The sequence below is a fragment of the Leptonotus elevatus genome, chromosome 12 (genome assembly GCF_054856555.1).
Source record: "Leptonotus elevatus isolate MCC_2025b chromosome 12, RoL_Lele_1.0, whole genome shotgun sequence".
NCBI lineage: Eukaryota > Metazoa > Chordata > Actinopteri > Syngnathiformes > Syngnathidae > Leptonotus > Leptonotus elevatus.
In genome coordinates, this window is record NC_141250.1 from 9,595,560 (window position 1) to 9,609,776 (window position 14,217).

General features: G+C 42.8%; 1 protein-coding gene across 13 annotated transcripts in view; it reads left to right on the forward strand.

The window, feature by feature from the left end:
- Positions 1-14,217, forward strand: part of mycbp2 (MYC binding protein 2) — an 80,525-nt gene that overhangs the window by 60,997 nt on the left and 5,311 nt on the right. For all 13 annotated transcript variants that reach the window (XM_086090496.1, XM_086090501.1, XM_086090505.1 and 10 more), the window contains 22 exons: positions 775-2,415; positions 2,499-2,668; positions 4,204-4,451; positions 4,536-4,703; positions 5,053-5,210; positions 5,293-5,492; positions 6,901-7,050; positions 7,124-7,284; positions 7,359-7,515; positions 7,594-7,818; positions 7,897-7,962; positions 8,077-8,316; positions 9,066-9,155; positions 9,235-9,315; positions 9,401-9,667; positions 10,303-10,586; positions 12,015-12,111; positions 12,191-12,310; positions 12,397-12,498; positions 13,215-13,343; positions 13,431-13,563; positions 13,638-13,741. In XM_086090496.1, the coding sequence (XP_085946622.1) occupies positions 775-2,415; positions 2,499-2,668; positions 4,204-4,451; positions 4,536-4,703; positions 5,053-5,210; positions 5,293-5,492; positions 6,901-7,050; positions 7,124-7,284; positions 7,359-7,515; positions 7,594-7,818; positions 7,897-7,962; positions 8,077-8,316; positions 9,066-9,155; positions 9,235-9,315; positions 9,401-9,667; positions 10,303-10,586; positions 12,015-12,111; positions 12,191-12,310; positions 12,397-12,498; positions 13,215-13,343; positions 13,431-13,563; positions 13,638-13,741 (4,991 nt within the window). The remainder of the gene's footprint in view (positions 1-774; positions 2,416-2,498; positions 2,669-4,203; positions 4,452-4,535; positions 4,704-5,052; positions 5,211-5,292; positions 5,493-6,900; positions 7,051-7,123; positions 7,285-7,358; positions 7,516-7,593; positions 7,819-7,896; positions 7,963-8,076; positions 8,317-9,065; positions 9,156-9,234; positions 9,316-9,400; positions 9,668-10,302; positions 10,587-12,014; positions 12,112-12,190; positions 12,311-12,396; positions 12,499-13,214; positions 13,344-13,430; positions 13,564-13,637; positions 13,742-14,217) is intronic.

Genomic DNA, 14,217 nt, shown 5'->3' on the forward strand with positions numbered 1-14,217 from the left:
TTGTTTGGACCTTTCATATCAGTTTACATCTTTTATTGTCACGTCAGCGTGTTATGTTGTAGCTGAATGATTTAAAGGGGATTTATCATGTTTGCCATAATGTCTCAGAGTTATAGAGTCTTAAAATGTTACCTCCTTACAGATTCACACAGTAGAGTCATCATGTTAAGAAAAGACAAGCTTAAAACAAACGGTAGCCATTCTCAACTGCTTGTTAAAGTTGGAATTCTTTCCTGTCACTGTCGTGTACAAAGTGTACTGGTGAGCCTACGTGTTAATTTTCAGCCTTTTATAGGGTGTATCAGAGCTGCTACCCAGGCGAGTGTGAAGTTACCAGACACTTAGCCTACTTCTCCCTCCCAGTGTTTCAATGTCTGATAAGTAGTTTGTACCTCATACCAGACAATGGCTTTGATGTCATCTAATTATCTGATTGAGGGATCCCCTGTCAGTGTGTGAAAAGCCCACAATTGTGGTAATATCTGTGCTTTTCTGTGTAAAAACCAAAGGAGGATGCAACATTTTTTGTAATCGTTATATATAAGAGGTTGTTGAACATGGAAATGTTATACTTAAACTACACTGCTTAATATTGATAATGATCAGTTGAAATTGAAGAAAATTGATTTGTCATGTAAAGCTTGTAACCTATGCAGAAAAATGCACATCCATTCAAAACAAATCTGAGACTTAGCATCATGTATCCCCTTTAAATGTGTATAATGGTTTCTCTGGAGTTTTCTGTTTTCATATAACTGAATTATTTACATTTAGGTGAGCAAGGGAACCTGATGCCCGGTGCACGGTCCATGTCCCCAGCCTCCAAACACCGCCAAGAGAACCGTTCGCTCAAACAAGAAAGTCGAGGGAGCCGCACATTGGAACACGGCAGAATCAAGACGGGTCAAGAGGGGTCACTCTCGGCCAGCGAAGCCCTCATACTGCGCTCCGATACAGCCAAACTGCGCTCCGACTCTCATAGCCGTTCTCATTCGCCAAATCACAACACTCTGCAGGCCCTCAAGTCAGACGTCAGGACGTCGGGACATAGGTCTGAGTCTCCCAATTCCAGCTCCCGCTCCTCCTCGCCTAAACAAAAAGGAGTGTCCTCTTCTGGCAGGTCCAGTCCTTCCAGCACCTCCTCCCAACATTCCTCTTCAGCACACCACGACAAGAACATACCACCTAAAGTTAGCCCGTCATCCAAAGCTCGTCTAGAACCACCCAGAGAGAGATCGAAGTCTGATTCCTACACTCTGGACCCAGACACTCTTAGGAAGAAGAAGATTCCTCTTACAGAGCCTTTAAGAGGCAGATCTACCTCCCCTAAACCAAAACTGTCTCCCAAAGATCCAAACCAAGATGTTGACGGTAACACAGAGAACCGTGTTCCTTCCCCCCATGTGACCCAAGAAAACCTGCACAGTGAGGTGGTGGAGGTGTGTTCCTCGAGCACTCTTCTTTCAAACGAGGATGCAAATGATGAAAATGTGGAGGCCCAGGACTCTGAGGAGGCCTCATGCAAGGTGCACTTTAGCATTGGCAAGGCGCCAGTCAAGGAGGAGCTGGAGAGCCGCTCTTCGCCCAAAATCAGCCGCAAAACCTCTAGTCGGCACGCCCGGCCAAAGAAAGACAAATCGGGACCTCTTTTCAAAGGTGAGAGCGCGCAGATGATATGCGAGCCTGCCAAACAGGCCATGTCTCCATCTGTGGCAGAATGCTCCCGGGCGGTCTTTGCAGCATTCCTGTGGCATGAAGGTATTGTCCATGACGCCATGGCCTGTTCATCCTTCCTCAAATTCAACCCGGATTTGACCAAAGAGCATGCGCCCATACGCAGCTCCCTCGGAGGGCAGGGTGCTGAGGAGAAGGAGAGCAAGCTCAAGAACCGCCACTCCCTTGAGATTTCCTCCGCACTTAACATGTTTAACATTGCTCCGCATGGTCCGGACATCTCCAAAATGGGCAGCATCAACAAAAACAAGGTTCTCTCCATGTTAAAGGAACCGCCATTGCCAGAAAAGTGCGAGGATGGCAAAGGGGACGCTGTTTCCTATGAAATTTCATCCCATCCCACTATGAGAGCAAAATCCATCCTGCCTCTGACCCTGCAGCACTTAGTTGCGTTCTGGGAGGATATCTCCTTGGCCACCATCAAGGCAGCAACTCAGAACATGATCTTCCCCAGTCCAGGGTCGAGCGCCATCCTAAAGAAAAAGGAGAATGAAAAAGACAGCAAGAAGGCCAAAAAGGAAAAAAAGAAGCGGGAAAAAGCTGAGGTACGGCCGAGGGGCAATCTATTTGGAGAGATGGCACAGCTCGCAATGGGTGGACCAGAGAAGGACACCATCTGTGAGCTGTGTGGGGAATCTCATCCTTATCCCGTCACCTACCATATGAGACAAGCTCACCCAGGTAAAGAGAGAGAACCTGTAATTGGAGAGTTTTCACGGAAAGTGACTCATTCCTAAAAAGAATAACTGTCATCCATTCCTCAGGCTGTGGCCGTTACGCTGGAGGCCAAGGGTACAACAGCATTGGTCATTTCTGCGGTGGTTGGGCTGGCAACTGTGGAGATGGAGGCATTGGAGGCAGCACCTGGTATCTGGTGTGTGATCGCTGCCGGGAGAAATACCTGAGAGAGAAGCAGACTGCAGCCAGGGAGAAGGTATCTTGTATTTTAATCTATTGTACTGTACAGTGTACACCAGCATTTGGTGTACTTACACATCCATTTTCTTTTCTGTAATTTGGGTGCGGGTCATGTGGCAATGCGGGCAGCACTGGAACTCGGGATACCCAGAATTGACCTGGGATAGATTCAAACTGTCTCAGATGACTACATCCTGGCCTGGTGAATAGGTTATTGAGTGGGAACTGATTCCACACCAACCTCAGGATTATGCACAAACAAATGTTTGAACCATTCGATTTCATTTGATCTAGTCAGCCAAGAGTCTCCAGCTATCCTAGCTGACTACAACCACAGGGTGGATGTGAATGGGGTATTGAGTGGGAACTAATCCCACATCTGCCATATGACTATGCACAACTAACCCATTTGAATCAGTCAATCCTAACGGTTGGGTTAAAAATTACCCAGGCTGGGTCAAAATGTGACTGACCCAAGCTTTTAGATTATTAATTTAACCCAAAAATATATATCAAATGAATAGCCCCAAAAATTGGATAGCTTTGTGGGTTAGTAAATTAATTTGACGCCCATTTTTGGGTTAAATAGCTCAAAAAGTTGGATCAAATGAATAACCCACAAAGCAACCCAGTTTTTAGGGTTGTTTTGTGGGTTATTAATATTAACTTTATGTGACCCAATTTTGACTTTAGGCATGGGCTGATATTAGATTCTGACGTTATAATTGTGAGCAAAAATATCGCAGTGTCACGGGTATCACGGTATTAAATTTACAGCTCTTTAATGTCCTTCCCCGTAAGAACATGGTGGGGTAAAATGTTAGGATAAATAAAACAGCTTATTTTTTGCATTGAACATAATCTATTTCATTTTTAAACACAATATAGAATATTTGGTACTTAACAAACATGTACCAAGATAATAAATAAATGTTGACATTCTTCTTCTGTCTAAATTCTTCGCTAGTCGCAGTGTCTCAGATCCCAGCTGCTAATGTTCAAAATGACACGTTGGCACCTACACATGTACAGTACATGCTTTGTTTTGTTTTTGTTTTGTATATATTTTTTTTAAGGACAATTAACACAAACTGAGAAGACAACCAGTGTGTCTCTTTCCTCAGCCCCCAAAACAATCCCAAAAATTGGGTTGCTTTGTGAGTAGTTACTTTAATTTGACCCAACTTAACTTTTTTATTAAAAACAACTTTTTGGGTTGAATAACTCAAAAAGTTGGGTCGGTTCCTTTTTGACCCAAGTGTTTTTAGAGTACTTCATGTAATCCTGAACAGGATAAGTGGTATTGAAAATGGATAGATGACTAGACAAAAGAAGACTAAATTCTCTAATGTCCCACAAGGGCTAGGATAGTTTTCAGTATGGGGGGAGCTGGTCTTCAACTGGAACGTAAACCAAGTCCTTAACGCCAGGTAATAAGGGAGCCACGGCTGCCATAGTGGTCTCAAACCATGCGTTTCCACCGAATTGTCCAGTGAGTGTAATTCTACTAGCGGTCTTACTCGATTTACTTCAGTATCTATTCCTTGCCAGGTGAAGCAGTCCAGGAAGAAACCACTGCAGGTGAAGACGCCAAGAGCCCTGCCGACCATGGAGGCCCACCAGGTGATCAGGGCGAACGCTTTGTTCCTGCTGTCGCTCAGCAGTGCCGCCGAGCCCAGTGTGCTGTGCCACCACCCTCCCCGGCCGTTTCATTCCCAACTGCTCCCCAGTCTTAAGGAGGGCGTGTCGGCCGAGCTTCCCAATAAAATGAGCTGCCTCTACCTACAGACACTCGCCAGGTAGCAAACCATCTTAAAAAATATAACTTGTGTTTTTATAGGTAAATATGCACGCGTAATAATTATTACACGTTCATCTTTAAGGCAACACACGGAGAACTTTGGCGCCTACCAAGATGATAATCTCTTCCAAGATGAGATGAGATATTTGCGATCCACGTCTGTTCCTGCTCCCTACATTTCGGTTACCCCCGACGCCTGCCCTAATGTTTTTGAGGAACCGGAGAGCAACATGAAGTCAATGCCCCCAAGGTCAATACTCCAAACTCTTACTCCCTTTTTTTTTTTTTAATACTGAGCTCTTAAAAAAAAAGAGAAAAAAAAAAAAAACTCTTACTCCTAACGTCAAACAAACACACAGTTCAGATATTACATTTCTTTCTGTTTTGTTATTTTTGTTATTGTACAATAGTTTACGCTAAGGCAAAATATGTTGCTTCTTTTGTTTGTCTTCATTACTTGCATTTCATTTTTTTTTTTGATTGTTAACCTTGATCTTGAGGGGATTGCCTAAATTTACTTATAAAGGGGTAAAAAAGAAAGAAAGAAATAACTCGTCAAAAAAGATAGGCTAAAGATATCTCGATGTGCTGTCTTTCAGTCTCGAGACCAGCCCGATCACAGATAGCGACACAGCCAAACGCACCGTTTTCCAGAGGTCTTACTCCGTTGTTGCCTCAGAGTACGACAAGCAGCACTTACCCTCTCCGGCCAGAATCAAAGCCGTGCCCAGACGCAGAGTACACAGCGGTGATGCGGGTAATTCAGCTTGACGCGTTGAACATTTGCATATTTTGTGCGAGCATCATTTCTTACTAGCCGTTTCTTGTCCTCTTTATAGAGGTGGGTTCTTCCCTGTTGCGCCACCCATCTCCCGAACTGTCCAGGTTGATCTCCGCCCATGGCTCCCTCAGCAAAGGGGAGAGGAACTTCCAGTGGCCTGTGCTAGCATTTGTCATCCAGCATCATGATCTGGAGGGCCTGGAGGTGGCCATGAGGCATGCACTGAGGAAGTCCGCATGCCGGGTTTTTGCCATGGAGGTACAGCAGTCACTTCTTCATTCTTCAGTTGTATTTAATCTTTTAAAACGCACACACATACAGAAAATATTAGGACACCTGGTTATTATTCCTCCAGTAAAATAATATGGAGCTGGTCTCCCCCTTTTGCAGATATAGAAACTGGTAAAAATATATAACCCAATCTATAGATCCTTTAAGTCTAATGGTTTCCCAATATTCAAGAGTAACCTATTCCAACCCATTCTAAAATGTCTTCATACAAATAAAGGCCTCCCTTCTAATAGACGCCTTCCCCCTAAGGTTGGCTACACACCAAGCGATGTGCCTGAACGTGACCGAACCATCACACACTGTGTTGTTCTGCAACTACAGTAATTCTTGAGTAGAGTGGCTTGAAATTTGAAACACAAGCTGTAGATGTAACAGCCATTAAAAAAAAAGTCCTATCACATGAGCTTTCACAACAACAATTACATTTCTGGGTGTAAAGCGAGATCTACCTTGGCACCGGGAAGCCATACCAACACAGTTATGCAGTGTTTTACAATAATACTTACTGGTATACTTACTTACTTACTTACTGTATATATAATTTCATATGTACCTAGCTTGAAAGCGAAGCGTGGAGAGAGTCTACAGTATGTCTCTGAAATACAAAAGTGCACTCAGTCAATGGGTTGATCATGTTAATCCAATAACCACAGATGTTTAGAGAACACGTTCTTTACTTCCATTCAGTTCGAATCACAGTCCAACAATCAACATTAGTTACATGGAGCCGCCAAAACAAAACAGCAAAAAATCTCGCGGTACCTCCAAAACCTCACGCACATGCGCTGCATTAAAAAAACACAACTTAACAGATCATTGCCACCCACTTCTCAGATATCTCAGATCCACTTTCTCGACTTTATTCTCGCTTGTTTCGTCATTATAGCTACCGCAATCAGAGCAATCCGCTTCTTCCTAAACAGTCACACAATGTTGCCTGTCATTCAGTAAAAATATAATTCAGTAGAGTAGATGTGGCACCTCAAAACGTTTACCCGAAAAGAGCACAGTGGTCTCAATTTTTCAGTTGCAGCGAGTTGATATGCATTTGAAGGTTGTGGAGATAGATGTAAGTCACTGACGGTAATTTGTCCAGGTTGTCTAATTCAATCGCCGCTCGGTTTGCGTTGGTGCTAATATAAACCTCCCCTCATCTACAGTTGAATATATAAAAGTCCTAAACAGCTTTTTGCAGAAATACAATAATGAGGTAATGCCATATTTTGACTGCTAGGCACCCCACAATTAATAATAATGAATTAGCACAATAAAAATCTATTATAACGCTGTACCTTGATTACAAGTAAATTCCTCCACACCAAACTCAACGAACTTTGATTATAAAAGCTCTCATGTGTTCCTGGTGTCCCATCAGGCGTTCAACTGGCTCCTGTGCAACGTGATCCAGACCACTTCCTTGCATGACATCCTGTGGCATTTTGTTGCGTCTCTCACGCCATCTCCCTTTGAACCAGAGGATGAAGAAGATGACGAGAACAAGGGCAACAAAGAAAACCTTGAACAGGTGTGGAGTTGTTAAAAGTGTTTCTGTTATTTGAGTGAGGCTGCTTTGTTTAATCGTGGGTCACACCTCACAGGAACGAGACCTCGGCGTTTGTGAGCACCCTCTGTCCGATATCGTTATCGCAGGGGAGGCGGCCCACCCGCTCCCCCACACCTTCCACCGACTCCTCCAGACCATCTCCGACCTCATGATGTCCCTTCCTAGCGGAAGCTCACTTCAGCAGATGGCGCTAAGGTATTATTCTGCCTTTATTTTTTTCTGATTTTAAACATTTTGCAGCTTAGAGAGGTTGTATCTCACTCTTGTAGGTGCTGGAGTCTTAAGTTCAAGCAGTCTGACCACCAGTTCCTACACCAGAGCAACGTTTTCCACCACATCAACAACATACTGTCCAAGTCGGATGACGGCGACAGCGAGGAAAGCTTCAACATCAGCGTTCAGTCGGGCTACGAAGCCATTAGCCAGGCAAGAAATCCAGCACTCTGGTACTGCTGCTGAAATATTCACAACATGCGCTGACTGTAATGCCTCGTTGCTCGATAGGATCTCTGCCTGGTGACCTGCCTGAAGGACCTGACCAGTGTGGTGGACATCAAGACGTCCAGTCGTCCCGCCATGATTGGCAGCCTGACTGATGGCTCCACTGAGACCTTTTGGGAGTCCGGGGATGAGGACAAGAACAAAACAAAGAGCGTCACCATCAGTTGTGTGAAAGGCATCAATGCCTCCAACGTGTCTGTTCACGTGGACAATTCCAGAGACCTTGGGGTAAGAGACAACATTGTATGTTCAAGGGACTTGGGAAGTTTCCTCTATAGCTTTAATTTTTTTCCGTCCAATTCATAGAACAAAGTGACCTCAGTGACGTTCCTGTGTGGAAAAGCTATAGAAGACCTTTGCAGGATTAAGCAGGTGAGAAAATCTCTTTATACTCAGATTGATCAATCCACAACATAATAGTTCATCATAATTCTCATTCATAGCGCCAGGTGAGCACCCTAGATGTAAACCGTTTTTCCATCTCAGGTCGACTTAGACTCACGTCACATGGGTTGGGTGACGAGCGAGCTCCCTGGGGGAGATCATCACGTCATTAAGGTGGAGCTGAAAGGGCCCGAGAACACATTGAGGGTGCGCCAGGTGAAGGTGCTGGGCTGGAAGGAGGGAGATAGCATCAAGATTGCTGGTCAGATCTCAGCCAGCATGGCACAGCAGAAGAACTGTGAGGGTGAAACATTGCGTGTGTTTCGCCTCATCACCTCACAGGTAAACATAAAAGTGCATCACTGCATGTGCAAATCCACATTTGTGCTGAGTCGCGACAAATGGTGGGGCAGATATATCGACATTGAGGTGTTTTGTTTTTGCTTATGCTATTGTTGATTCAATCATCAAGAATATTAAAACTGCATTAAAAAAAACCATCATACAATGAATTACTAGCTTTCTGTTCCAATTTTAATCGAGTTAAGAATTCAAATCAAATGAAAATTCTCCATATAAACCAGTGGTGCCCAAGTCCGGTCCTCGAAAGCCCCTATCCAGCCTGTTTTCCATGTTTCCCTCCTGCAGTGCAGCTGAATCTAATGATCAGCTATGCAGAAGCCTGATAATAATCCTGATCATGAATCAGGTGTGTTAGTGGAGAGAAACATGGAAAACAGGCTTGATAGGGGCTCTTGAGGACCGAACTTGGGCACCCCTGATATAAACACAATCTGAATCAATGAGTCTGAATTCAATTTCATTCAGATTCGGAGGTTGGGGGATATTACTTTATACTTTATATTACCAGTTTGATGTTATTCTGATAATGTACTTATAATGAGGCTATATCTGTTATGTGTTTAATTATGACATTAACTTTCTTCTAATTAGTTCAATGACGGAGGCGTGTGGTATACATTGCTATTCCCAAATATGCCAACATTTGAATTCTTGACCTGGCTATGATGTAAGATTTACATTGTAAATGTTTAACCAAGACCTTTTTTTATGTCTGTATGTGCACGTAGGTGTTTGGGAAGCTTATTTGTGGAGATGCAGAGCCAACCCCAGAGCAGGAGGAGAAAAATCTCCTTTCGTCTCCAGAAGGAGAGGAAAAGGTCTGCGCTGACAAGTTCAACCGTATACTTGTCAACTTTTTTGTCATGCCTCACATAAATTAATCCCATTTTTGAACAGGTACCATCAGATGCAGACCTCAAAGAGCACATGGTCGGAATAATTTTCAGCAGGAGCAAACTTACCAACCTGCAGAAACAGGTCAGGTTCAAGACACAATCAGCACAGGATTCAATTCAACTGGGCATTATTGATTTATTATTATTTATTTTATTTCTTTTTACAGGTGTGTGCACACATTGTCCAGGCCATCCGCATGGAGGCAACGCGTGTGAGGGAGGAGTGGGAGCACGCTATCTCCAGCAAGGAGAATGCCAACTCGCAGCCCAATGATGACGATGCCTCCTCGGATGCCTACTGCTTTGAGCTGCTTTCCATGGTGCTGGCACTGAGCGGCTCCAACGTGGGGCGCCAGTACCTTGCGCAGCAGCTGACGCTCATGCAAGACCTCTTCTCGCTGCTGCACACGGCCTCACCACGAGTCCAGAGACAGGTGAGCAAGGCTGAACAATTACGTGTGGAGAAAAAAGGGCTTGTAAGAGTGCTTGTTGTCCATTGAACTGATTCCCAACCTTTTATCCAATTTCTCAATTAGCCTCAATAAAGGTTGAGAAACACTAGTCGAAAGAGGGCCTAAATCTATACGACTGGAAAATCCTTTTTGCTGTATTATTGTTAGAATTAAAATTAAATAATATCTAAGAGACCTTGATAAGCTTAAAAAGGATATCATATTCTTGCATGAAGGAACAAAAACCATACAGCAAAAGTAGCTTACTGTGTTCTGATGAGCATTATTTTCTCTTTTCCCAAGAAGATGGTCTTTCTGACTTAAGCATCCTCGGATTTAATCAAACAGGAATTATTCCCTCACACCCAAACATACTCAATCTAAAGAACAATTACAGAAACCAATCTATCATTAAATACTGTTTACATCATGTATTTGTTTCAGTACCGATTCTCTCATCCCTTAATAAATATTTAGAAATTAATCTAATTATTATTATTTAGAGTTAATCAGTGAAAAATACCCATTCATAGTAAAAAAAATTTTTTAAAAAATACTATAAATTCATCTCCATTCCATCCACAGTAACATTTTATGCTCTGTGTGTCTTATCCCAGGTGACGTCATTGCTCCGGCGGGTCCTTCCGGAGGTGACGCCGGTGCGACTTGCCAGCATCATTGGGGTGAAGTGTCTGCCACCAGCGGACATCAGTGACATCATCCACTCCACGGAGAAGGGCGACTGGAACAAGCTGGGCATCCTGGACATGTTCTTGGGTTGTATCGCCAAAGCGCTCACCGTGCAGCTCAAGGCCAAAGGGACCACCATCTCTGGCACTGCTGGCATGGCCGCCGGCAAAGGGGTGACCACTGTCACCCTGCCAATGATTTTCAACTCCAGGTGAGTTGGCTCCCTGTGGTAAAAAGATTGTGCCTTTACTTTTGTAATCAATTTGTAAAAGCATGCCTTATTGGGTTGATACCAAGCCCATAAATGGCTATTGATGAATTCTCTATTTGACATAGGGCTGGATAATTAACTGAAATTTAAATTTAAATTTGGGCTTCTCTCGATCATTAAGAGTAGTGATCAAAGAAAAACGATTATTGTGCAGAACGCTGCGGCGCGTTTACATGTTCCCTACGTTGTGAAAGGACCCTGGATGCACCATGTAGCTTGTAGCTAACCCCGAGCGAATCAGTGTGATTCTGCAATCTTTTTGCATCTTTTCATCAAGCTGTTTAATGACATTCCAGTTGGAGTTAACTGTAAAACTAAACACACGATAACGGGAATTGCATACAGTGTGTATTTAAATACAAAACATGCTTGATTTTTAACACATCGCAAGCCTAGCGCTAACGCTAATACAAATGAATGGAAGATCCCATTCAAATGCTAACAGGAAGTTCGCATCAACGTTGGGAGTAATAGTCCTTCAAATAACGAATATTCACACACAAATGCTGTGGAAACACATACCCACAGGTAAGATAACACTACTCAAAGGCACAAATTATTCCCAATTTGTGAGTTATTTTAATAGAATTCAATCGCAACTTTCTTCTGTTCTTTGTAAGCGTGTACACCATGGATGCACGGCACCACACTGCCCCTAAGAGGCCAAATAGCACAGGAACACCCAGTATTTGTTTCGCAATTAAAGTACTGTTTTAGTATACAGTATTTTTTTTTTTTCGTTTTAAGATTCACAGAATTGTCTTTTCCTCAAAATTTAAGTATACAAATATATCTATGGAGTCTTTTTTTTTTCTTTTTTTTGTCATACCAATCCACATTTCCACATGACAGCACAAAATACAATCCTTGAGGTCCTAGGTTAGCCCTCTAAGTCCCCAGACTTGTTAAAATAACATAAGATAAAACAAATATGATAAGGTTATGTTATACAAGTACTTGACAAAAGAATAGGTTAGTGTTCAAGAATAAAGTGTTCAACATGAAGGGATGAAAGCGTGTAAGGTTATGATCATAGGTTTGAGTACCGGTAGTTGAAATATTTTTTTTTTAAATCAATTAATAATCATTTTATTAATCGTGATTTCAATCACAATCAAAATAATTGTTATTATTATTTTTCCCATAATCGTCTAGCCCTAATTTGACATGACATATTATGACATGAGTGAAGGCAGCAAGACCAACACTCAAACAGCAAGCGAAGGGTAATGGTGAAGGCCTTTCTATAATGTCTGAATCATTCTTTTATTATTATTATTATTAGGAGTAGTAGTATTAATAATAATTGTATTATTATTAATGATAATAATATTAATAATATATATTTTTTATTTTATTTGTGTTTAGCTATATCCGGCGAGGGGAGAGCCACTGGTGGATGAAGGGCTCCACTCCTCCTCAGATTGCAGAGATCATCATCAAACTGGTCAAAGACATGGCAGGAGTAAGCACCTTGCTTTGTAATCGTATGTACTCATTTACCGCCAAGTCACCTCTAAGGTGGCCATGATTGCCGTTTACAGGGTCACCTTTCAGATGCGTGGTCACGAGTCACGAAAAACGCAATAGCTGAGACTATCATAGCGCTCACCAAAATGGAGGAGGAGCATCGGTCGCCTGTGCGCTGCATTGCCACCACAAGGGTATGCAGTTGTTAAGCTTAAATTAAAGACTTATTATTATTATTATTTTTTATGTATCGTGTGTTGTTTCCTTATGTGTCTGCTAGCTGTGGCTGGCATTAGCTTCCCTGTGTGTGCTGGACCAAGACCATGTGGACAGGCTGTCTTCTGGTCGATGGATGGGCAAAGATGGACAACAGAAGCAAATGGTAGGAGTTACATGAAGAAAAAAAAAAAGGTTGTTTAAACAAAATAACATTTTACATAACGCCACGTGTTCGTTACTTGTCACAGTTTTGATACCTTCAGTGAGAATCTACAATTTACATAGTCATGAAAATAAAGCAAATGTATTGAATGAGAAGGTGTCAAAACTTTTGGCCTGTACTGTAGAAGACTGCAAAAAAGCACTGTAAGGATTATGAGACATTTGCAACTAAATAATTGCTGTGTATTAAAAATGTAATTCATTTTAGGGAAAACAAACAAACTGCCGTAGCTTATCGCTGGTGTCGTGCTGAAAACCTCAGAAGTCCCAATTTAGAAAATGTCAAAAAAATAATCAAAAATATAGTATTGGTCAGTCCACACATGTGGGTGTTACTTTTACAAATTATTGACCAATTTAAAGTGTTAAATGGTTTATTAATGGTTGAGCAAGCATGCCGTTTTGGGGGTCTCCTGAAAAGGGATCATTTTGCAGGTACAAGGTTTCTGCCCGATGTTATCGTTATGTTACTTCAAACACTGTTAGACTTGTTTTCACATTCATGGAAGAACCGACCCATCATCAATCCAGAATGCAATAAGGAACTGTTGACAGGAAGGTGTGTGACAATATGAGGATATGACGTCCCCCAAAAAAAAAGGAATGTGGAAAAATTCAGCAACTATTTTTACGTATTTTGTTTTTGTTTCTTTACAGCCAATGTGCGACAACCATGATGATGGCGAGACGGCGGCCATCATCCTGTGCAACCTGTGTGGCAACCTGTGCACTGATTGTGACCGCTTCCTCCACCTGCACCGACGCACGCGCTCTCACCAGAGACAGGTCAGCATTTGGCAGTTTTTTTTTTCTAAATGTGTACTATTGTTACATGAGTTGGTGTTTAAGTGCTTTTATGATGGCGGTTGTCAGGTGTTTAAGGAGGAAGAAGAGGCCATCAAGGTGGACCTCCACGAAGGCTGCGGTAGGACCAAGCTCTTCTGGCTTATGGCACTGGCCGACTCCAAAACAATGAAGGCCATGGTGGAGTTCAGAGAACACACAGGTAAACTGACGTACTTTGTGCAACACGCAGCAGGTATACTTTTCCTTCTAAACTTCCCAGATGTGTTTTTCCAGGGAAGCCTGCATCCAGCAGCTCGGATGCATGCAGGTTCTGCGGAACAAGGAATGGAACAGAGCTGTCTGCGGTTGGAAGTGTCTGTTCTGATCCTGACTGTCAGGTAAACAGTCTTAAAGATTAAAAAATGATAATAATCTTTTGTTGTGACATTAGAACAGCATCTCACTGACATTTCACATGTCACATGGACTATGATGTTTGCATATGACATTGTGATCTGTAGTGAGAGCAGGGGAACGGGTGGAGGAGAAGCTCGAGGCGTGGAGGTTTGAGGCTGGAACGGGTGGAGAAAAGTGACAGGTGTGATAGAAGCTAAAATGAAAGGAAAGGTGCCTCAGTGCCACTGAGGAGAAGACAAGAGGCAGAGCTGGAGGTGGCAGAGATGAAGATGCTGAGGTTCTCTTTGGGAGTGACCAGGATGGATACAATCAGGAATGAGAACATCAGAAGGACAGCACATGTTAGAGGCTTTGGAGGGAAAGTCAGAGAGGCCAGACTGAGATGGTTTGGACATGTCCAGAGGAGAGATAGTGAGTATATTGGCAGAAGGATGCTGAGGTGGTGTGAGAGCAGAGG